The following is a 25,346-nucleotide window of genomic DNA, read 5'->3' on the forward strand; positions in this document are numbered from 1 at the left end:
TTTTCAAATGACTGTAAGTCAGGGTTTATATGAGCCTTTGCTGCAGCATGAAAACAATGACATGGCAATGATACATTGTGGTTTGCTTAAGAGTCCCCATGACTCCCATCTTTCGGTTTCCACTGAGGGAGGAGGGGGGCATGCTGCTTTTAACAAGACCTTCCACATTGAGAAGTTAACCCTTTATTCCGGGAGATAAATGTGTTTCTGAACAGGATTTAAATGTTGGACACGATCTTTTCAGCCCAAAATCAAAAGGTTTCTGGCGCTGCTCAGAGCCGACGTCAGTGTCATGAATTCTCTGTCCGCCTCCAGCTGATCTGTCCCACATCATGTCATTGAAAAGCTCTAAGGCTCATGGGGGGGGGAAGGGGGGACTAGCTCCAAATTAGCTGGATTCTCTGAGCTCATCAGGGACTAGTTTCTGCTGCAGTTTATCTGATGTAATCAGAGGCTCTATCAGGGAAACAATCTGTAGCTCAGAAGGTCTAATCTGAGGGACACTGCTGTCTGCCCCCCGAGGCTCAGAGGCACTCACTCTGTGGGATGCCTCGATGCATGCTGCCCTGTCGACCTGTCCCCTCGGGAAAACTGGACCTCCGTTCTTCTCTGAGAATTATGGGGAATTGTGTGAAGTCTCCTCTCCGAAACATCTCACAGAAGGTATGTCACCATACCATCGACACGACATCTGCAACCAAACACAACAATAGGCCTTGGAGTTCAAAGAATAAATAGGTATAAGAGGGGGTCATTCAAGGAAAGAAGAGTCCCAAGGCAATCACTGGGATTATGCCCTGTTTACTGTAGACATAAAGATCATTTGTGAGAATTGACCACTATGCCACGCTCAGTAAACAGTAATAAACTCAGTTTTTATCTCAGATCTCTACTCACTATATACACAACTTGTTGTACAGCTTTTTATTTGCTGTTTTCTGTCTGTTGTAGACGGCTTAGTATCAATACATACAAACCGACAGAGATCCTTTTGTGTGAAATTAGAGAAAAGCCAACGCACACTCTAGTATCACCAAAAATGTATTCATAATTCATCATAATGCTGTAGTTATGATAACACACAATTTGGGGCACACTACTTCTTTCTCAATATTTAGCCCTTATGTGCTATATAGATTCTTCACATTTATTTCCCATTTATTTTAAGATGTAACTTAGATTTGTGATATAACCTCTGACCCAGGCTGATTCTATAGTCCCAAAGGGCTTACTGAGACAGCAAGTGGAATTATGTCTTATAAAGGCGTGGGAATGTGGAGTCTGGCAGAACCAAACCAAAACACCTCCTTATATAGAGAAGGAGAGAGAGAGAGCGAGAGAGAGAGAGGGAAGGAGTGGCGAAGGGAGGAAGGGATGAAAGATACACACAAAATACATGGTAAAAGAAAGATGCCCAAAGACTTTGCAGTGTGGATTTACCAAGACCAAGGGGCTAAAGAAGTCAAAGAACAGGAAAAAGAGCAATTCGAACTTAAGAAAGAAGATGAATTAAGAGAGAGAAACAAATAAGGGACAGACTGGGGTTCAGGGTGTCAAAGTGAAGTGGGAGAGTTTAGTTGTGAAGGGCTGAAGACAGGAGAAGGCTGTGTTCCCTCAGCAGATACATACAAGTCACACTGTTCTGTCCATACTCAAAGCAAACCCAACTATCTCCTTCCAACAAGTACTGTCCCTCTAGTGTCCCAGTAACACTCTGTGTGTTATAAGATGCACCAGGAGGAGCGGAGCTGCCTCAGACCAGGACAGTCAGGGGAAGAGGGCGCCCAGGGACCCTTAATGCTTTTGGCTCAGAACTGCGCAGTGATGCACAACCTCCTGGGCCCGGCCTGTATTTTTCTGCGCAAGGGATTCGCTGAAAGTCGGCAGCCTGTACGTGAGTCTTGGCATCTTCCTCACCATTGTGTCATCCAAACCATCTTTTTTTTCACCTACCTGTGAGCCCTCAATTCATATCTTGTGCTGACCATTTGTAAGGACTGATCGTGCCTTGTTATTGGCATTACGTGTTTGTCTGTAGGGTTATACACTTCCCAGGAACCAAGTAGCCATGGCTCCTAAAATTTTACTGCTGATGCATTACATTTTGTTTGCTTTTATAATACTCATGGATGCATTCCTTTTTGGGTCCAAAAAATTAAGCTGGTTCCATAATTTAAGTGTGTTTAGGATATCTGTATAAAGCTTTGTTTTTCTTATAGAACACATTGGGGGGAGAAAACAAAACCTTACAGACAAATTTTCTGTTAGGGAACAAGGTGGAAAAAGCACAACTTGATCTGGGTATCGTACGGCTAAAAATTGGGAATGAAAACGTTAATCTATATAATATGTTCTGCTTAGAAACCGCGTTCCATAGAATTCTTTCTTGCCATCTAAACAGCTTGACGCATAGACCGAGCTGCCCCCTTATAGAAAAGGATAACAGCCCCTTCAAAGAAATTCTGAAATGTAAATCTAATGTTACGGAGAGGTGACGATGTATTACCGCATGCATTATTACCTCTGTTTATTTGCCCTCTCGGGATAAGCCCAGACAATCCAGTCTCAGATATATACATAGACTGTTAGGGAGATTTTTTTATTTTTTTATTTTTATGAAAACGATAGAAGTTATTTTTGACTAAAGTGTAACCGCTGGGATAAAAATAATTAACCTTGAAGAGAGGCTTCTGATTAGTTTTTGTCTCTTATTTTATTGTAATTCGCCGCCCTATTCTACGGAGCCAATGCACCGAAGTGCGTAAAATCATTCCCCCCTGTGGCAATAGGGATTTATTTAAAGCCCCAAAGAGTTAAGTAGCTCATCGCTCTGGCAACCCATTAGTTAAAACAGCTGTGTCTTCTCGAATCGTAACCCTTTCAGTGCCAGCGTGTTCTATAATGGATTAAACACATTTTATCCTTTGAATAAGTAAATAAACGGTTAGGTTTATAACCATTACAGTGTTGATTTTGTGTGAGTCTTGTTTTAGACACAAACTGTGTATTTTTTTGATCAAACAGCCACAATTTGCATGGGGCCGAAACTCAGGATCGTGATGCAGATGGAGATATTTATAGCATACAGTATCCCTTTTTTCCGCAGAGCTTTAAAACGTAACTGGCGTGGATTGGTGCGGAATCGACTGCGCTTTTGATAAGATGAGTTGCTGGGATATGCTTTTGTTAGGGCTGATCTGGTGTAACGGTCAAAGGGACAGAATGTGAACACCCGCTGCTGTTGTTGCTCAGCCGTTACTGTTTCTGTCTGTTGTATTCCAAAGAGTCGGCTTTTATCTGCACAGTTCAGACTGGAGCGCGCCCGTTACACGCAAACCAAGTTGTGATCAGAATCCTTTGATAGCTACGGCTGCATATGAATGTTTTCATTGCTGGATATGTGCATAATAACGGGAGATATGAAAGCAGGCTGCAATATTATGAGTTCATGGGAACAGCCGTGTCCGAGCGGTCACAGATCCTTCCTTCCATCCTACATTCTTATCTCATGTTTTTGGGGGTCTTGTGGGTGATAATGTCACAGATTATTCTAGTTTAACCCGTTAATCCTGTTCATTCACTATCTACAGTGCACCCTTAGTTTGTTCTAAACTTTGTCTCCATATGCCTTGTTTTAGGACAGAGAATTACGTCCAGAGGAGATAGAAGGTAAATGACTTCATTTTATCTACAGTATCTGTCTATCTATATATTTTATAGTGGGTATGCCATGGGAAAGCTACATATGGAGTAGTTATATATGGTGAAGCAATATCGTCTACTATGAATATGAGATGAGAGCAGGGGATTATACGGTAGTATGGATATATGATGCTTACTCAGTAGCTGTGTGTTGTAGTGCAGGTCCTGTATGTGAGTGAGGGGATTTTGTATATTATACTTTAAGCACGTTACAGAGGTCTTTGCTCAGGTTTTCTTTGGTAACCCAAATTATTTCCCCCTAGAACTCAGAGAGGCGTTTAAGGAATTTGACAAGGATAAGGATGGATACATCAGCTGCAAGGATCTGGGGGACTGTATGAGGACCATGGGGTACATGCCAACTGAGATGGAGTTGATTGAGTTGTCACAGCAGATCAACATGAACCGTAAGTTCATTATCACAAGCGCCCAAATACCTAAGGAAACTATTGTAATGTTGCAACTACCAAGTGATATGTACTATCTGAATGATTGTTCAAAGAATGATCTAATATTGCAGATACAGTATAGTAAAACATGATGATATGGATAGCTGGCAAGCCAACGTCTGGTGGACTATGGTAACTGGACCAGTAGTATTGTGGTCCAAAACACACTTGACTCTGCTGCCTTCAATGCTAAACTACCAAAATAGAACTGTTTACATGATATAATGCTGTCTAAAATTCTTGTTACGCTACACACCCCAGTGGCTATTTGTGGAATGACAGGTGGATACATGGTACTCTTCAAGAACGAGCAGCTATTACCCACTGTTCCTTTGGGCAACCTTCCGATTATCACTAGAACCACCATTAATTTGAATTCTAGTTAGACGTTCTGTTTAAAAAAATGTTAGCATTTTAATGACATTATGTATTTTTACTTCTTATATGCCTTATGTAGTTGGTGGCCATGTAGATTTTGATGATTTTGTAGAGTTGATGGGTCCTAAACTTCTCGCCGAAACAGCAGATATGATTGGAGTGAAGGAGCTTCGAGACGCATTCAAAGAGGTAACAGTAACCCTAGGGCAGAATTCCGGTTACCTTAAGCTACTATGAAACTGTCTGCATTTTGTCCGCTATCTGTGTTTTCTCAAACAAACTGCCTAAATCTCAAAGATGTGACATTGATTAACTTGCCATATTCAGATGAACCCTGCAGTTATCCAATTGGGGCCAATTTCTGTTGCCATGTTCTTGGAAATTATGTGTTGTCACATATTGTTTAATGATTTAGTGAATAGCAGAGGTGGATAAAAATGGCAGGAAGTAGCCGTGGGGGATCATGGGCCAGTTAGGAGATCCTCTGACCTCCCCTGACAGGCCACGGTAGCTGTAAAATCAATGGAGGTCTGTATGGCCTTCATTGCAGCCAAGGTTTAATCTAAGAAGCTAGTGTAAAGAAGGAGTTGTGATGTTGAAACTTAACCAGGAACAAGCACTACAGAGGACATGTACTACACCCTGTCACATTTGTTATTAGCTAATAATTCACATTGTAGTTGTTTAATAGTTGCCGTACTAGCAAATTTGATGCTCAAGTGTTAAATTATTAGCATTTGTAATGCACTTAGCCATTATTTGTCTTAATGATTCTATAACTATGGTATATTTTTGTCCACAGTTTGACACTAATGGTGATGGAGAGATCAGTACAAGTGAATTGCGTGAAGCCATGAAAAAACTGCTTGGACAACAAATTGGTCACAGGGACATTGAGGATATAATACGCGATGTTGATCTCAATGGTGATGGTCAGGTGGACTTTGAAGGTAAGCATTGAGAGACGGTCCAGGGCAGGGTAACCACATGTTCCTGACTAGCATATGTAAAATGCTGCCCTATAGTATGTGGGATGTCCAAGCAGATTCACCCCAAGCTCAGAGATATTGCAAAAAACCCAAGTTACATCTCAGACTCTACAGGCCTCAGTTAGCATGTTAAATGTTTAAGTTTATGACTGAACAGGTATGGTCGGTTTGGAATGGTTGCCAGAAGAAAGCCTCTTCTCTCTAAAAATAACATGGCAGCACGGCTTAGATTTGCAAATTTGCATCTGAACAAACCACTAGACTTCTGGAGCAATGTCCTTTGGACAAACGAGACCAAAGTGGAGATGCCACATTTGGTGAAAACCAAACCCAGCATATCAGCAGAAACACCTTGACTGTCGAGCACAGTGGTGGAGGAGTGATGATTTGGGCTTGTTTTGCAGCCACAGGACCTGGGAACCATGCAGTCATTGAGTTGACCATGAACTCCTCTGTGTACCAAAGTATTCTAGAGTCAAATGTAAGGCCATCTGTCTAACAGATAAAGCTTGGCCGGAATTGGGTCATGGAATAGAACAATGATTCCAAACACGCCAGCAAATAAACAACAGAATGGCTGAAAAAGAAAAGAATCAATGTGTTGCAATGGCCCAGTCAAAGACCAGACCGCAACCAGATTGAAATGCTTAAGAGAGCTGTGCGTAAGCAAAACGTTGTAAAGAAGAGTGGGTCAAAATTCCTCTGCAACGATGATACAGAAAACAATTACTTAAAGTTATTGCTGCTAAAGGTGGTTCTACGAGCTATTGAATCATAAGGTGTACTTAGTTTTTCACACATGCCTTCATTTTGGCTTTATTTTTGTTGAATAAATCACGACACAGTATAAAATGTCATCTGAGGTTGTATTTACCTAACTTTTTGATCTGTTAAGGAACAGATAATTGTTATTATTTCCTGATATGTAAAACCATATAATTCTGTAATAACTTGCACTAGTTGGAGCTGGCAGAACCAGCCTCCAAGCAGTACTCCTTACAGCGCTGTGCAGGAGATACATGTTCGTTAGTATGGTGTTTTTGATCTAGTGGAGTATACATTTATGTGGACAGGTAGAAGTATGTGCCCATTGTTCCTAACTAGAAGCAAGGTGTGCTAATGATGTCACTTTGATTCTATTGATCAGTGAAGTGGAGATACAAAATGAATTCTCTACATTTGTCTTCTATAGAGTTTGTCCGGATGATGTCTCGTTGAAGCATTGGAGGATCCATGTATGTTTCACCCAAATTATTTACCTGTCCTGGGGAAGCAACGACTGCATCACTACACTAACATCCCTGCCCTTGTACTGGGCAGTGCCCGTGTAACCCAAGGTGTCACTAACTGGAGGGGCTGTGCCCGTGTTATTTCCCAGTTGTCATGTTGATCTGATCCAGCACCAGTCATTCTGCCTGTTCATCTTCTGTGATTGTTATGGTATCATTCCACAAACACAGTTCTAGCCCCCCCTGCATGGAGCCCAAAAAGAGGGCCACTTTTAATGTTCTCTCTGTGACTCTGGTGGCAAGAAGGACCCTTCAGGATAATCAAAAGAAAAAGCTGTGTATGCATGAGTCAGACCCATGTGTGTGACATTACTCCTAGAGGAGTCGTGCAATAATAGAATAGAATCTGCTTCCTGAATTTCAATAAATAGTCAGTATTACTCACATCTTCTGGCCTCTAATTGAAAAAGGTGTCATCACATGTGTTGTATTTAAGGCTACTTCCAGTGGAGTAACAAAAAAATGTTGAAATGTTGGGGCCTCGCTGCGCGCTACATTGAAGCTTCCTTCTCCAAGTTTGATTTGGACATACATGGGTATGTCTCAGGACATATTAATTCACATTTGGGGATTTGATAATTCACTATTTCTTTAATATGGAACAAATACACACCAAGAGTCAGTTTGTAACAAAAGGCAGTGCAGTGACATAACACTTGTGCATAACTATGTTGATAACCCATATAAACAACTAAGAGAAAATGATTATATACATAACTTCAGTTATTATTTTTACTAAATGTTGAGAACCTTGCACGTAAGCTTGCCATTTAGCCTTATGGTACACAAGTATCCTGGTAAGAATGGTGAGATTATGAGGGCCTCGCTCTTGAGCTTACAATCTAAAAGAAATAATATGGGTAATTGATACAAAAAGAGTGGATTCGTGTCTATGTCAGGGTGATCGCTTGCAGAGGGCTTGTGGGGTTTCAAGAAAGCTACAGAGAGAGGAACAAGATAATAGATGTTTTTGAAATAAAAAAGGGATGGAGTTATGGCTGTAGGAGGTCAGAGAGCGAGGGGATCAAGAAGGAAGGAATGTGTATTTGAAAAGGTAAACAACATTTGGCCAGAAAAAAAACATATATATTTCGTACATATACAGGAAAAAACATAAAAACAAAATATGAATTAATAAGTAGTCCAAATGAAGTTGAATAACTTGCAAGAAGCCTGGTTCAATATGGTGGCTTTCAGAGGGCTTGTGGTGTTGCAGAGATGCTTTTTCTATTTTGCAAGGAGCCTGGCTCAAGATAATGCACATTTATTATTCGTACTGCAGTACTGGTAATATATTCATATTTTTTAGATTTATAAAATAGTGGGTCAGTGGCATAGATGTAATGTAAGGAAGTTTTACTTCATAAGAGAGCGGTAGATAAATTGGACAGCCTCCCAGCCGAAGCGCTAGAGGTTAATACAGTGAGTGAATTTAAATATACATGAGAGAGGCATATGGTTATCCCAAATCTAAGACCAGGGGCTGATTAAGGTTTGGACTTTAGTTCAGGAGAAACAGACAGAATAGATGGGCTGAACAAATCTCATCTGCCATCAAGATCTATGTTTAGAAGGCTATAGCGTGTACAATGCAGCAGGTAACTGAAGAACATAAAATACACAGGGCTTAACGGGTATATAGGCTAATTGATATACAGTAGATATACAGTATATATATATATATATATATATATATACACATTTTACACATATACATGTGTAATAATTAAAATCACATTGTTCACCTTGGAGGCAGAACTTGTGATAATGTTTTACAAAGCTGTCACTAGGATTGTTAGTGTCGATGATTAATATATATATATATAATGATTAATATATATATATAATGGCCCAATATGTATTGGCAGCACCTATAGGTAGGTCAAAACTAGCTCACCAATTGAGCTATGAATTATGCCAGGAGGGCACAGCTGTTTTTGATTGAGAAACTTGACATAGTGCATAGTGAAGATGGTGAGTGGAATCCACAGCTCTCCTGCAACATCTGCTTTAGGGGATAAACCTCAGTATGTGACAATTACTGTGGCCATAATGCATCGCTGGGTGTTTCATGCATATGTCACAGTTGGAGTTTACATAGCCACTAAAGCTGCTTGGAATTCTAAGATCCTGCCAAGCTGGGAACCCGATATATTTGTTGACATGTAGACATGATAGAGGAATTGGAACTATTATATATCTCCCTGTATTTTTAAGAAGATCTACCGGAAGAATTCTGGCTACTCAACTTTTACCAGTGCCCTGGGATATGTTACAGTGAAGAATATAAATAGAGGGTTTGAGGGTCCAATCCAGTTGCTATTTATACTACATGTAAAGGTTAATGAAATCAGGTATTAAAAAACATGTCTTGTGTTAAATATGCGAAGAAGCCTAGACCCATAAAATATTTCACTCCAGGTCCAAACATAAACTAATTTTCCAAAGCAAACGGGAACATTTTTAGCTGCCTTTGTCGTATTGAACTTAAAGAAAAATATTGACAAATAAGGTATTTTGGTTTTCCTTAAGGATCATTTGTTTCTATTTTCCAATAACAAAAATGGATACTGCCGTGGTTGCCCAAGAGAAAGTAGATTCTGTAGAAGAGACATCCGTGATCTTGAAAGCTTATGTAACTTTACTACTTTTTCTGTGTTGGCCCAATAAAGGTTTCAACTTTGACTAAACACACTATTTTCTAATACAGATGTAATTGCTCACGCTGTGTATGAGCTTGTGTTGGCTGTCTCCATCAGTACCATTAACATTGCTGTACCTTGGACAGCTCCGTTCTACTGGCTCCTTCCTACTTAAGACATGTATCATGGGGTGGAAACAGGCAATTTTTGAAAGGTAAGTTATATTATAGAAAATACAGCATAATTTACCATATTACCTTCCTTGTTAAATCCACGCTCGCTTCAAACCTTCTTTTCACTCTCTGAACGGGATGTCAATGAACCGCACTGACAGGTCTACAAGGAGGACACTGTGTTATGGGAGTTATTCTCTCCCGAACCCTTTAGACATATTTGTTTGACACAATATTGCCAAGGATAAGTACCCTGCTGGGTTAGGATTGTGGATTATTAGGGTGTGCTACATATGGGGTTTTTTTTCTTCGTATGAGTGCAAAGGTTTGAAAGGTGTCTGGCAGAAAAAAAGCTGTGGGAGGGGAAAAAAAAGGTTCTAAGAGCCCAGAATGACTCCTATTTTCATGTTTTCCCATTGGCAAACACTAACTGAAAATATTTTCAAACCGTTTTAGCCGGACAGCTTCTCCCTCTGACATCATTATCCAATTTGTCTACTAATCTCAATGTGTTCATCTGTGAGCCGTTCCAGGAAAGAAGCCATACACATAGGGATTAAACTGTCTAACAATGGAGTCAGTATGAACAACACAGGCTGTCAATGAATCACACAACTTGAATATATTATTGAAAATTACACTGTTTCAAGGAAAAGTACCAGGGTTATATATATATATATATATATATATATATATATATATATATCACACTGAGCAAAAAAATACAATGTTCCAGGAGCGGATCCTGTATGTGGCACCCCCCTCCCCCCCACACACACACTTTAAAACTGCATAGCTTCTATCGTTATATACTGACGTCCAGATCCCTTGAGTGATTTTAAGCTGGTTAAAGGGAGATCGTTGATCTCCCCAACCAAGCCTGCTCCTCCAGCGGCGGACATTACTGTCCGTCTCTGGAGGGGTGCCCGCTGCCGGCAAGTTGGCACCCCCCTGATGAGCGGCACCCGGGGCAGACCGCCCCGCCCCCCGCTAGGTACGCTACTGCAATGTTGTATACAGTAATGTAGGTTAGCAGTGACAAAAACATGGTTTTATCTCATTTTGTTCTCAAAAATATCCCTTTATTGCAGACTTGGAGGATGCCACTCAAGTGATATCTTGGGTGCCTCTCCCTGTCCAAGCACCACACTGCGCTGATTCTTTATGACAAAGCTAATGAAGTCCATTCCTCCATAGGCTTCCATTAATTAGAGTGTTCAATTGTGTGATTTAAGTCATTCTATTGAATACCAAGTAGAATATTAAGGAGTCAGGGTGTCTCTCTAGTATACTGACATAAAATAAGTTAGAATACATACTTGTGGCTAATATACAGGTAACAAAAAACATTATAGTATGCAAAAACTAGAAAAAAATAATAGCACAATAGCTTTGAAAATTAATTTTAATCTGACACTAGTAAAAAAAGATTAAGTGGTTCTACATTGATCAGCCATAACATTATGACCAGTGGGTGGTATATATTAGGCAGCAAGTGAACATTTTGTCCTCAAAGTATCCACCTATGAAAAGTGTCCAAGGAAGGAAAAGCGGTGCACCAGCGACAGGGTCATGGGCGGCCAATGCTCATTGATGCACGTGGGGGGTGAAGGTTGGCCCATGTGGCCAAATTCAACAGACGAGCTGCTGTAGCTCAAATTGCTGAAAAACTGCTGGTTCTGATAGAAAGGTGTCAGACTACACAGTGAATTGCAGTTTGTTGCATATGGGTTTTTGTAGCTGCAGACCAGTCAGGGTTCCCATGCTGGCCCTTCTCCACTGGCAAAAGCACCTACAATGGGCACATGAGCATAAGAACTGGACCACGGAGCAATGGAAGAAGGTGGCCTGGTCTGATGAATCATGTTTTCTCTTACATCACATAAATGGCCGGGTATGTTGCTTACCTGGAGAACATATGGCACCAGGATGGATCCATGGAGGCCTCACCCCACTACTTACAGGACTTAAAGGATCTGCAAAGTTCCTACACTGTGCAGCTCTCATGATGTGTAGACAGCACAAGGTGAAAGTGGATCCCCAAGCACCAAAGGGGCCCAGGTTGCTGTCTACATGCTGTCAGGATGTGTGTGGTGGAGCTACAGAGCAGGGGTCAGGACAGGAGACAGGGGGCATGTCTAATAAGCAAAAAGGGGTTAGTAGCCAGTAATCCACAATAGGGGCCAGAGGCAAATAGCATAGACTAGTAGGTAGGCAGGGGTCAATAGCTGGTAATTCACAACAGAGGTGAATAGATTAGTGCTGTAAGCAAGCAGGGTTCAATAGTAATGAAATAGAAAACAAAATTGCGCAAACAGCATGAGGAATAGGGAATGGTGTCTGACAATAAGCAGACACCGCAACTTAGTAACAAACAAGCAGTGACCTAAGAGTCTGTGAGACATTTATAGGGCTGCAGATTGAATCCTCTCCCTTGTGCACCTATGGGTAATTTCAGATCAGTGAGCTGTTAAGGTAGTGAGTACAGAGGCCGTGACCTTTTCCTTTCCAGCCTATGTAGCGGCCGCGGGACCCTGCCATGACCTGCGCTGTGCCTGGTGCCCACAGGGATACAGGGCCTGGAGAGTTCCCAGCTATGTCTATGTCCCAGCACAGATACCTCCCCTGATCCCATGTCGGCAGGGAACAGTTAAGGATCCCGTAAATGTATTATTATTTTCTTTTTCTAACCTAGGCTCATAGAATTCAGAGTTATTTTTATTTCCCATTCACGTGCTGGGATCCACCATGTTTTCTGTAGCTGTCCATCTGCAGGCATGAGCTGATGATGTGTCAGAATGTGTCTCTGTTCATTACTCCTTCTACCGACATTTTTAAATATTGCACAACTCAGTCTAAGAACAGTGTCTGAATGTCAGCAACTTGAGCTCGGTCTGCAGGTAGACAGTGGTAGTCAGGGCTGGCCCAAGGCAAAATGCTGCCTGGGGCGAATTTTAAAATGCCGCCCCCCTTATCTACCCTTCCTCTCCCTCCGTCCCTGCCGCCCCCCCCCCTTATCTACCCTTCCTCTCCCTCCGTCCTTGCGGCACTCACCATTACAAGCCGGCACCGAGACCGAACAGGGAGACTCGCCGCAGAGGAGAGAGAGAGGGGCGCTGAGCGGGTACTGACAGCTTGGTAAGCGAAAACCACTCGGCGCCCCTTTCTCTCTCTTTCGCATTAAAAAAAAAAAAAAAAGGGCTTGGAACGGCGAAGTGCCGCCCCTTCAAGAGTGCTGCCTGGAGCAGCTGCCCCACTCGGCTCCATTGTCGGGCCGGCCCTGGTGCTAGTCATTCTGATTAAGCAGTTTATAACATTTAGCATACAAGAAATACATCGAACAGACAATATTTTGGAGTTACAGTTATAGATTATAGTTATATAGAATACTACAGGTATAGTATAATAATGGTACTAGTATACCATTTTTTTACGGACAAAAAAGATATGCAATCTGATGTGTGGAATTAGCAACCGAATGGAGCAAACATTTCCATGCACGGAGACCCTGCTGTTTATCCATTTCATCGATGTTTAGTAAAACCTTCATTAACTACTATAATAGATGCAATACAGAGGGTATGGCGGACCCATGCAGTGCCTGGCAGTATGTAAAATGCATAAATTGGAAGTTATGCATAGAGAATGATTCTGGCGCAATGTGTGAAAAGTGGCCAAACGCAATAAGAACCAATGGCATGTTACTGCTGATTGGAATGCCCATCGGTTGCTATGGTGATAAGAGCACTTTTGTCTCTGAAATCAGCAGAACTAATACATTGGTTGAAATAGGCATAAGACCACTTTTCCAAACGGTCCGAAAATAGCATTTTTACATTATCCCCCATTGTCATTGTTCAAGACCCTCAGTCGGTGATATTTTCCTAAGACAGATACTCTGTTTCTCTAAAAAACTAATCTTACATAAGAGCAGCCAGTCTCTTGCCAACCAGAAAAGTTGCTTCATTGTAATTTAGATATGGAGATTTATAATATTATGCAGAACATATGCGAGCCATGCCTATCAAACCGTAACAGAAGCTCCGAAAGCATTTTGGAATTAGACATAGCCGTTTTGGCAGTAAAAGCTTAATGAGAAAGCAGGCAAGCACAAGCTTGTAATAGAGTTAATGGAATAGCAATGCCCTAATTTATTTTTAAATGTAATAAATTAATGGAAATGTATTATGAACATGTAATATTAACATAAATATATTTTTATGGATAAATATATATTATTATATATATATATATCCATAAAACACATGCTTAAAAGGAATACAGCACCAAACATTTTTCCAAGAAAATATTCCAAGCTGCCTGACCTTTACCTTTAATGGCAGCCCCAGAGACAAGGTTAAGATATAGGACTGGTTTGTAAGGGTACCAGTCATTAAGGCTCACTATTGAATAGTAAATATAATTAACTATTATTTCTACATTTTATTCAAATCCCATATCATGTTTTTGATACCATGCTAAATGCTAATTGCTCCCTTTGGCTGGTTGAGCTTAACATATGCTCTTGCAGAAATGGCTAATTCTTTGGAGAAACATGCTGTAATATTTTTATTATAGTCTCTGTGACATATGTTCTCTTCAGATATTCATATCCGCACCAAGGCATAGCGAGTACCCGTGTGCATGGGCTCAGGTTCCCAAGTGGTACCTTCACCTGGAAACTAGATGGGGCAGCAGTATATATTTTATCTTACATCATAATATATCCTTTATATTCTATTTAGACAAACAAAATAAAAACTACTGGGGAAAAAAAGCAAATAGTGACCAAAAAATACTGTGAATGAAAAGAATGCCCATTGTGGTACCTTGGGTTAACTTTCTCTCCTGTTCAAACTGCATTTGTATGTGCAGATCTCCTAATTAATGAGGTTTCCCATAAACAAAATATCCCTTAATTCAACCCACCAATAAACATTTTCTATAAGTATCCCCTACTGAAGGGCCCATATGGTCATTCTGTAGGAAAGTTCTGCTTTCCTATACTGGAAAGACTCCTAAAAATCATCCTGAAACAAGACCAACCCCAACATATGGGTGACCTGGCCAATCTCCCTAATATCTAGGGCACTGAGAAATTAGGGTGGGGGCATCACCACAGGGCCGTAGGAAGGGTGAGGGGAGAGAGGCACTGGCTTTGGGTAGAGCTGCGAGGGGGAATCAGCGTGACTTCCCTTTCACGCAAAATTATAAATACAAAAAACAACAACATTTAAATATTGAACTACCACACTATATATAATTATATACGTCTTCTGTTTTTTATATTTAAACTACTTTGAAGTTGGTTGAATTCTGTCAGCTTCCTAAAAGAAGCTGTTAAAAGAGATTGTTTTTATTTTACATAACTGAGTGTAGCCAGTAAAAAACACAAGTTTACACAAAGCCCCTAAAACTGTAGCGTATCTATAGGGGAGGGACGAGCAGAGAAGCCACCTCCCCGGGGCCGGTCTTCAGAGCAGGTGTGTGTAAAAGCAGTGTATGTGTGTATGTATATATATATATATATATATATATATATATATATATGTTTATGGGCAGCTATATATATAAGCAGTATGTGTGGGCAGTCGTGTGTAAGTGAAGTGTATGTGTATATGTGTGTGTGTTTATGGGCAGGTGTGTGCAAAGGCAGTGTCAATAAAATAACCTCTGTAAAAAAAATAGCCGGGGGGAAACAATATTCAATTCTTGCCTCGGGCACAAAAGGAGCCAGCTACGGCTCTGCATCACCAGGTTCTTTTCTGTATTAGAAAGCAAGTGCATGCCGGAGGGGTGCCAGTAATCACTTAGGATGGCAGATTCTCTAAGGCTGACACAACGCTAAACACAACGTGGTTCTGAGATCTCCTGATTTAAGGGGTAGTGAGGTGGTGTCTTCTGCAACTGGGTTAATGCCTGTGAATCACTAGATTTGTACTGTAAATACGTCTAACTAGCACATCCTGACAGTACTACGTAATTTCACCCGCTATCATGGCTCCTGGCTCATTTTGTCTTTGATAAAACATTTCCTTTTTTCAGTAAATACTGACAATCTTTGTTCGTCTCTTCACAGCTGAATATTCACAGGAAAGCCAGTTCTATTTAGTGCGAGACCGAGATAAATCAGTAATTTTTTGTCTATTTATAGTTCATTTGATGTCTTCCTTTGCCTCCTCGTCCTTTGTCTGCCTCTCTTGTCATGGGAATGAGGCCATACTTTACATATTGATCTAAATCCTTTTGTAGTGTGGCAGATTAATGTGGATTAGTAATCAGAATATGTAAATGCCGTCTGTTAGCTCGGAGAGAGAATGTAAAACGTGCCCCCACCTTTCTCTGTCGCTTATTTTGCCTTTCTTGCCTACCCAACCCATTTCTTTCCCTCTCCACATCCAACAATCTTTTCCATGTCTTTCCTATCTTTTGGCCACCATTCTTTGAACAACCTCCAGTGACTTGCATGCATATAAAGAAGAATGCATATAAAAGTAATCTGTGAGTATTTTAATATGCGTTCTTCAAAGAAACACAAAAAAAGGTAAATGATTTAGCTGAGATAGAAGCTGCAGCCCTGCGCTGCCTTCCTCCTCTGGGGTCTGATCATTTTGCTTTGAGCAGCCAATCGGTAGCAGGAAAGTGCTCACATGGAAATAAATGGGGGCACTCTCCGCACATGGGCACAGGGGGCCTGAAAAGACTCTGCTTGAAGCATTCACCAAGTGAGTGCTGGAGCCAACGAGAGGCAAGTATATCTAGTGCAGGCAGATGTGTTCGGCCAAACACACCTGCCACATGGCATGAAGCTGGGGGGGGTAGGGAAAGGTGCAAATGCATATGAGGGGGTTCTTTAGAATGTGTTTGCAAGGGGCACCCCAAAATGTAAAGAAACCATGCAGCTATCATAGGCATTAAAGTGCATATGATGGCTAGCGTGTCCCTTAAAGTGCACCACAGACAAAGATGTACTGTCATGCAAAGTAAGTATTTATTCCCACAAAGCTGGATGTAAATTAGCTGTAGCTAACCGACTGTCCAAATATAACCAGTTATTTTTCAGAGAACACATTATAAAAATAAATCTCGGCATATGTCAGCACCCAGCACAGCACGCTCTATGTTCCTGTTGTGCATCACATGCAAATATATCAATGACACAACAAGTAAGCAGAAAGCGAGGGCTCCTTGCCACCCTGGGCCAAATGCCCCTTTTTCCCTCGATGGACCAGTATTGAAGAAGATTAGGGGCTAAAGTTATTCTGGCTGGTAGGAGAGAATTGCAGAACACTGATTATGACCTATAATCTCATCACATTGTTGCTCATATTTGGGTCACAGTCTTAGACTCATTACTAATTTTGCCCCGTGTTCATTAATATGCAACTCAATACTAGTAGTTTGACTAACGTCTTCTCTTTTATATCACTGTAACTCAATTTCTCCTCTAGACCTAAAACACAGTAAGTATATTTCTGCAACAGTACTGTGACAGAATGAGCTGTCATGCAGGGCCCCCAAAGTACTCAGAGATGGCTCCAGCCTGGCTGTCAAACAAAGATAGCACAGATGGGAACTGTTATTTAACTAATCCCATTAATAGTATTGCTGTCAGGGGAATTAAAGGTTGGGTTGTATACATATATCTGTTAATTTCTGTTAATGCAGTTCTGTGGATATATGAGTCTATGTTTTACATCAATAAAATGTTCATTCTTGCTGTAATCAATTGAAGGTAGTTGTGTCTACTTATTGGGTTCACATGGCAGGGTTCCAAGGTGCGCATGCTGGCTGGTGCTGGAAATGATTCCGGGGACAACAGGAGGATATTGGGTGATCTCTGGGAGTTACTACAGCTCTCTTGGTGAACCCGTTACAAGTACATTCACATACCTCCCAAGTGTCCCGGTTTTGGGGGGACAGCCCCAGTTTTTTCTCTCTTGCTTAGCTGCCCCTCTGTCACTCCTTTGCAGTATGTGGGAACGGTGAAGTATCCCAGCCTTGCCAACCAGGGCGGCAGGTCCCGGGGACAGATCTCCCTCTGGGGCCCCCTCCAGTGTCCAGCTGCACAATGGGCCGGTTACAAAGGAGATCTTTGATTTCCCCAACTGGCGTAATTACGTGATGGAAGCTGACTGTGCTGGCTCAGTCCATAGAATTCATTAAAAGTCGCTGCCCATCTTTAGATTCAGCATGCTGGGATATGACGCTACATCCCGGCATCCCAGTTCTGCCCCCAACCCCACCCTCTCTGTCTTTGGCTACACCCTGATTTGTGTACCTAAAATATTTGGGGAGAACACATTCACATACGCAGTATGTATGTATTTTATTATTCTCTTTGTAAGACTTATATTTAAGCCTTAAGGGTCATCTTTAAAGACATGGACACAGGGTCTTTTACGTAGACCAAGGTGTGCAACAGGCCAAGAAATGACGCTTATCCATGCTTGAAAACAAGTACTTTATTGCTTTTTTAACCGAAGCGCCTTTGCTAAAGCTTATCTATTTACCATATTAATACAAAATAGCTTTTCATGTACCATTTCATTTAGGACACTTATAAAATATACATCATTCTGTGTGGCTTGAATATAGTTCTACTGTATACATTATCCCTGGTTAATCTGAAATGCTTCCTATTACCCATCCTATGACGCAAATACTTAGAAATTGAACTACTCTCTGAATTACTTTACTGTGATATATATATATATATTTATAGAGAGAGAGAGATATATATAGAAATATATATTGCAATGTCCCCAGCTGTGAACGCACCAGAAGGGGTTGAGTATATATTTTACTTGAACAGACATTCTTACTGCTCTTAAAACTCTTGATTCACGCAAAACCCACATAGAAAGCTCTGGCCATAAATAGAAAATATTTCTTAGTAATGATAACTCAGAATACAATTTTTTTTTTACTTAAATGCAATCTGTTCCAGAAGATACCTGAAGCAGACAATATTAAGTTTGTGTAATTTCACTTAGCGGGAGCAGATCGCTCATCACCTCTTCTCCTCGCACAATTTCTAATAACAAGGTCCCTATCATCATAATCATCATTTACTAGCAATGGGTTGGTGTGGCTTCATCACTGAATTGGCAGATGGTATTTTATATAATGGATGGATAGTATCAACAATCTGTACGTTTATAGTCTATCTTACTGACTTTTCCTCATGAGACTAAATGAGCTCCCACTCATGGTTTAGTGAATAACCCACAGTTCTGCTAAAGAAATCTGTTAAAGATTTAATACTAGTGTTAGACACCAAAACTAGGAGGCAAACCAAACTGTGGTTCAGTGGATCTGTAAACTCCTTCTATCAAGAGTGCCATGAATTTACAACGCAATAGTTTCTTTTATTGATGATGTGCTTTATTTTTCACAGTATGCCTCATTGGTCAATTTTAAAACATTTTAGTTGTGTATAAAACTCCCAGCTCTATGCTTAGCATGACCATAAGTGCCAATAATAATAAGGAATAAGTTAATATAAGTCAAATTGGCATTTTTACTATTAAATACTGCTGATGACATCAGCAAAGCAACAGCCTTTAGCAAAAGGTGTATTTACAAAGGCTTTATGTACAAGCGACCGAAGCTGTAATCACAGTAATCAGGAGTCGGAAGTGTGATCTCATTAACAGCCAACGTTAATAGGATCATCTAATGAGGACTTTCACTGCGGGATTATCTGTCACTGGGTAATCTTCTCTTCTATGTCTCTGTTCTCGGAAGTGCAACACAGACTTCCACTCACAATTGTTGTGATGTAAATAATGTAAAGATACATAAGCTTTCAGCACCTCGGACATCTCTTCTTCACATGGAGGACTCATCAGCTTATGTATATTTATATATTTTTCTGGTTCAATAAAAAAATATCAACTTCTACTAAAGACTTAATTTTCTGTAACACAGCTATATCCATGTTTTATCTTTATTCTTCAGTTACAGGTGAAAAGTGTTGATTTGGTTTCCAGAGAATAAATACCGGCCCTAAATTCCATTTTTAAAGCCTGTCAATTACCCTTCTGATAAGCCCAATAAAAGCAGGCTACTCCTTTGTGAAACTAGTAGACAAGCAAAAACATAACGGGAGATTTGATGCTGCTTGTTAGCCAGTGCCCAACAGGGTGCCGACGTGTCTAATGGGCATGCGCAGGCGTGCTTAATACAGTGAGGGGATTTAAACATGCATGGGATAGACATAAAGCTATCCTGGACCTAAAGCACGACCGAGGACCAAGTAAAGACTTTTTTTTTTGTTTTACGGCAGGCATCTACAGGTAAGCAAGATGGCCCAACTACTGTCAGATTGTATGAAGCTATGTTTCAAGTGCAGTGTGTGATGTCACCCCAACACATGATGTGGGTAAAGTGTGACATCATGACTATCTATCCACACATGATGTTTTGCCACGTTCTTTCTTTTCCGATCCATGACAAAAATCAATCCTTTTTTTTCTAGTATTCACTTGGTTTGCCAGTTCCCTGCATTCTGGCGCATACATATCAGAATCCAAATGACTCCATTTGCTGGATATTAAGCCGTATCCCATCTATTATTTTTTTTTTACGGTAATCAATTCTCGTTTTATTGTAAAAAAAAAAAAAGGCACATGGGGTACAGAGTTACAATGTATCCCATCTATTATTTAACCCTGTTTTTCTCTCTCTCTCTGGTATAAACCTAGCTCTAATCTGGTATTTTACAGATCAGTATTAACTAGAGCCAATAATATCTAGTAATACAACTGTATATTTCTCGAAAGGACAGCAACCCTAAAGGTCCTTCGATCCTCTCTAGCTGAGCGCGATGGGAGTTGCAATCCACCATCCACTGAAACCGTAATGTGAATGAATTGCCACTAACCCAACGGGTTCAACAACTCCCAATTCCAACCCGCCTCAATGAAGCTTCGTAAGCAGTAAGACCACAGGGCGCCCCCTGCTGTATTTCGTGAGATCAGTCACCCTAGAACGGAAGACAAATACTCAACCAAACCGTTTTTATTCTAACTACTACCAGAGGTCGGCCGGAGATGCCAGATAACCGCGTCACGTATATGATCCGGTATCAAGGCTACAGACACAACTATAAAAATAAGCGCCCTATTATATGTATACGCGCCCCCGTTTTATCCATGCTTCACATAGATTCACGTGTACATAAGCGATGTGCGTTGTCAAGACAACAGGTCCCATCGCAAGCAGCACCTTTCGGGGGCTGGGCAGTCCCAGAAGTCCCTGCGACAAGCCGCGCTGGAGCTCACTGATTGGCTGCGGTCACAGCGCAACTTTGACTTGATCTTTGTGTGTTTTTTTTTATTATACGCAAAGCAATTGAACACAATAAAACCATAAGATGACTCCGGTCCAATGACGTTTTCAGTTTTCTGTTGGTGTAATTCCTTTTGGGTTTTGGAAGCTACGCGCACTTCCGCCTTTTGCCAGCCGGACCAACCGGTTTCTACACCTCAACCACACTTCAAATTTTCGTGCTCCGTCCCATGTATTGCCGGCAAATGATTGGCCAGTGTTTTTATTCATCAGTCATTGTTCCGCCTCCATTTCGTCGTTTGGTGAATCAGAACCTTTACTAGGCCGGGGCGGCGCGTGAGCGAATGTGATTGGGTGTAGGGTAAACCCGACAAGTTTGGTTGAGGCCTCGGGGAGCGTGAATGAAATGTGCGGGTTGGGGGCGGCGGATTGCGGGCAAACCGCCTGGGGCCGGTGAGGGGGAGGAGTTGGAGAGAGAGGCTACCTAGTACCGGGTTTTGCACGCTGCCTTTGTGCAACGCTCGCCTTGTCGCCCGGGGAAATGCCCAGTATCTGGGCAATGCTAGGCCTTTTGGCCACCGTTTTACTTGTGCTCGGACCGCTTGCAGTGGAGGGAGGTGGTCTAGCTGACAAAGTGATTTGGGCTGTAAATGCAGGAGGAGAGGCCCATGTGGACGTCCATGGCATCCACTACCGGAAAGACCCACTGGAGGGTAGAGTGGGCAGAGGTTAGTTTGCAGTCCTAGGGCCTGGATTTCGAGTACAGGAGCAGGACTCGGGGGGGGGTAGCCAAGCAGGTGTTCGGTGTGACTGTAAAAAGGAAATGAAGTGTTGCACTGGCTACAGGCCTCTGATAAATGGAGCACCGGAAACCGACCTCCAACTCTTCAGCGAATTATTTTGGTCTCTATGAGGCACTGTCGAAAATTGTCTTAGACAAGTTCTCCTTAATGGTGTCTTATTGGTGTGCAGCTGGCAGCTGTAATACACTCGGCGTGTGACATGTTTGAATGAGAGACACGGTTACTTTTGACTCTCCTGTGTGTGGAAAGGTTATGCCTGATCACAACCAGTTCGCCTGGAAAATACAATCTGAAAAACGCAACCCTGCATAAAAATACACGGAATACGGAGCGGTCGTGATGAGCGAACGGCTTACAAATGATGTGTACGATATATGGTGGCTTTGGCTATAGTTGTAGCTTGATGTAGTCCTGCCAGTTTTGAAACTTATTGATGGTCATTTTGGGCTTTTACTAAAGACAACTTTGTATTTCATGCTTCTGGTGCTGATTCTAGTGAGGATTAGGAAATTCGATGGCCTGCAAGCTGCCGTATGGTGCGATGAAACAGTGAAAACCTGCATGTGTGCGGTTTTTAGGCTGTACCGATTAAGTGCATTTTGCCTATGTTTTAGGAATTAATCAGACGTTTGGCTTACTTGAATCATCTAGATATATACTTTTTTTTTTATTCATCTGCAGCATCTGATTATGGCTTGAAGCTGCCCATTCTGAGATCCAACCCGGAGGATCAGGTCTTATACCAGACGGAGCGTTACAACGAGGACAGTTTTGGGTATGAAATTCCCATCAAAGAGGAGGGAGAATATGTCCTTGTGCTGAAGTTTGCAGAGGTGTATTTCGCACAATCCCAACAGAAGGTAAAAGTACTGCTTTGCTGTTTTGATGGCATGTCCTTTGGGAACCAAGCAGATGGTTTACTGCACCTGCAGGTAGTAGAAACGGGAACATCTCAATGAATGCTTTACCTTCTTCCACCTCCAGGTGTTTGATGTGCGTGTCAACGGCCACACTGTTGTGAAGGACTTGGATATATTTGAACGTGTGGGACACAGCACGGCCCACGATGAGATCATCCCCATAAGTATTAAGAAAGGGAAGCTGAGTGTGCAAGGAGAAGTCTCCACTTTCACTGGGAAGCTCAATGTGGAATTTGTAAAGGTAATGTAACCTTGTGATCGTTCCACAGATCAATATGTGCGGTGATAATTACTTCTATCCCACTTTAACATCGACTGTCCGATTACCGCATTCCCCTCGGCATACATGGCTGCCGGGTAGGTGCGGTGATCAGAATGAAGACTGTGCTAATTTTGAGGAAGCCAGCAAGCAACATTTCCATATTGATGGCTATAAAATAGTATTAAGGTACACGCTGGTAGTAAAATATTGGTAGCTACTTGGCTAACGGCTGATATATATCGGATGCAATTTTTTTTGCACTACAAGAGGACAAATTTCTTATGCCAACATTAACCATGTAATATGAAGGGTCATTTAACTTTTTTTTTTTTTCTCTGTGGAAAAAGTACCTTGCTAAGACCCTTGTATATGACTAATGCTAACACGGATATAAAAATGTTTATAGGTACTTATCTTCGAGGATATTAGAATGGTGCGTTGGGTAAACTTGCTAATTTGTGTGTTTTTTGTTTTTTTTGTTCCCTATAGGGATATTATGACAACCCCAAAGTGTGTGCATTGTTCCTTATGAAGGGAACACTAGATGGTGAGTCAGGAGTTTTGTAATTTCCTCTAAAGTCCCTTTCAGCGCTGTGCATAAAAACGTCCTTTGAACTTTATTTTGGGTGTTATTTTCCTACACATCATAACTACATTTTTTTCATCTGCAATACAAAGAAATTATGCATTTCTCACTCTTCACAACCAGGGATTGTTTATTGTACAGGACCAGAGCATTTTTCTTTCTTACCACAAGTAGAGCCTTCTTTTGAAAAGTCATTTATGCACAACATTTTTTATGAATAATTTAATTATACTTTTGTGGCATTTCTCTAGGACCATATGGATGTATTTCATGCAGCCGTTTCATCAGTAATCACTAACAAAGTTTGTGGTTTTTGCTGTATTTCTTTCCCACAAAATGAGCCACTGCATTAAAACTTTTTAAACAAACTTATGTTCATCAGTATCCCCCAAGTTAGCTAATTTATCCCCAATTCTGATTATCCACATAAAACAATTTTATCGGGAGAAAAGTCTATTTAGGACAGTTTTTGGGCCTGAGTGCCCGGTTCTCTTCATGAAACCAACTTGCAGACCTCGTAGCGCCAACGCTGCATGGCTACCCTTAGTGTAGTGCAGTGTTTTCACCTTCTAAGGGTGGGAAAACACACAAGTGGATACTCACACTCCCCTGCATATGTTCATGCATGTGTGTATGTGTGTGTATATAGCCGTTATATTGGCTACGGGTGGTTCCGTCGGAACATAGACACAACCAACTATGTTCCGGGAGGTATGGATAATGACCTTCAACCACAGTGTTGCCTACCTGCTCATACCGTCCACATAGAAGCAAAATATCACAAGGATGGAGAGTACGCTCTAGCCGTCTAATAGAATTACCCTGGTGGCTTTCATGTATGGGGCTACAGCATACATGTGCAAGGTATTATGGCAGGCGACCTGATGGGGATCGCTGCAGACTCTGAGAGTCCCCGCAGCATGGAGAGGATTTGTCAGCGATGACATCACTAGCAGGAAAAGCCAGTTCAACCAGGAGACCATACTTTCATTTGACCTCATGGTTCCTGTAGGCCTATTGATTTGTAATGTACTCTGTAATGTTACATTACACATTTATAAATACATATGAAGATAAAGAGCACACAATATATAATAGAAAAAATAAGACCCATTTAATACATTTATAAGTGAATACATGAATCCATTTTATTAACTGATAATTCAATACATGAAACTATTAGTAAATCAAATTACTAAATATATATTGTAACTAATGCATGATAACGCCATGCACTAATACACGCACGACACCATACGTTCATACACAAACACCACACTCACGTGTGTGTTTTCCTTTACCAGAAGTTCCGAAGTTACAGCCTCACCCTGGCCTGGAAAAAAAAGAAGAGGAAGAGGAGGAGGAAGAAGATGATGTATCTAGCAGCAAAAAGCAGAGTAACAAGAACCGGGTGCAGTCTGGTCCTCGCACCCCTAATCCTTATGCCTCTGACAACAGCAGCCTCATGTTTCCCATCTTGGTAGCCTTTGGTGTGTTTATTCCTACACTATTCTGCCTGTGTCGACTATGAGATGCCAAATGTCCATTATTTTTAGGGTTGTTTTTGTTTTTTAAATGCCTTTTTTTTGCTTTTTGTTTTCCTGAATTTTTTCTCATAATTTATCAATCATGAAGCAGAAATAGACTTTGAGGAGAAGGTCAGGTTTCCTTGGCAGGAGGAGTTTACTATTTCCAGAATTTAAGGGATGTATACTTAATGGACATGGAGCTGCAGTTGAAGGCAAGTTCATCACCAGAGCCTTTTCCGTCACAATGCACAACTTAGGCCTGTGATTCTGAAGCCATTAAGGGCAAGCTATGTTTTCTTTTTTTTTTGCATTAAAGCTTGAAATTGCAG

General features: G+C 41.3%; 2 protein-coding genes across 5 annotated transcripts; both read left to right on the plus strand.

Moving 5' to 3' along the window:
* Positions 1-618: 618 nt before the first annotated feature.
* CABP1 (calcium binding protein 1) lies at positions 619-6,736 on the plus strand. 4 transcript variants are annotated; one of them, XM_089489550.1, is made up of 7 exons: positions 619-663; positions 1,708-1,890; positions 3,639-3,669; positions 3,966-4,109; positions 4,609-4,718; positions 5,332-5,479; positions 6,711-6,736. In XM_089489550.1, the coding sequence occupies exons 2-7, from the start codon at positions 1,729-1,731 to the stop codon at positions 6,734-6,736; spliced, it is 621 nt and encodes a 206-aa protein (XP_089345676.1). In that variant the 5' UTR covers positions 619-663; positions 1,708-1,728. The 4 variants fall into 4 exon arrangements, with proteins under 4 accessions (XP_089345676.1, XP_089345677.1, XP_089345678.1 ...); XM_089489551.1 differs by having other exon boundaries at positions 1,729-1,890; XM_089489553.1 differs by lacking the exon at positions 619-663 and adding an exon at positions 1,996-2,003 and having other exon boundaries at positions 1,816-1,879.
* A 14,722-nt stretch (positions 6,737-21,458) lies between these two features.
* Positions 21,459-25,019, plus strand: MLEC (malectin). Its single transcript, XM_089489653.1, has 5 exons — positions 21,459-21,645; positions 22,402-22,580; positions 22,705-22,881; positions 23,392-23,449; positions 24,793-25,019. The coding sequence occupies exons 1-5, from the start codon at positions 21,459-21,461 to the stop codon at positions 25,017-25,019; spliced, it is 828 nt and encodes a 275-aa protein (XP_089345779.1).
* The last annotated feature ends 327 nt before the right edge of the window (positions 25,020-25,346 follow it).

The sequence above is a fragment of the Sceloporus occidentalis genome, unplaced genomic scaffold, assembly GCF_023333645.1.
Source record: "Sceloporus occidentalis isolate IW3139 unplaced genomic scaffold, rSceOcc1.0.p SCAF_40, whole genome shotgun sequence".
Classification (NCBI taxonomy): Eukaryota; Metazoa; Chordata; class Lepidosauria; order Squamata; family Phrynosomatidae; genus Sceloporus; species Sceloporus occidentalis.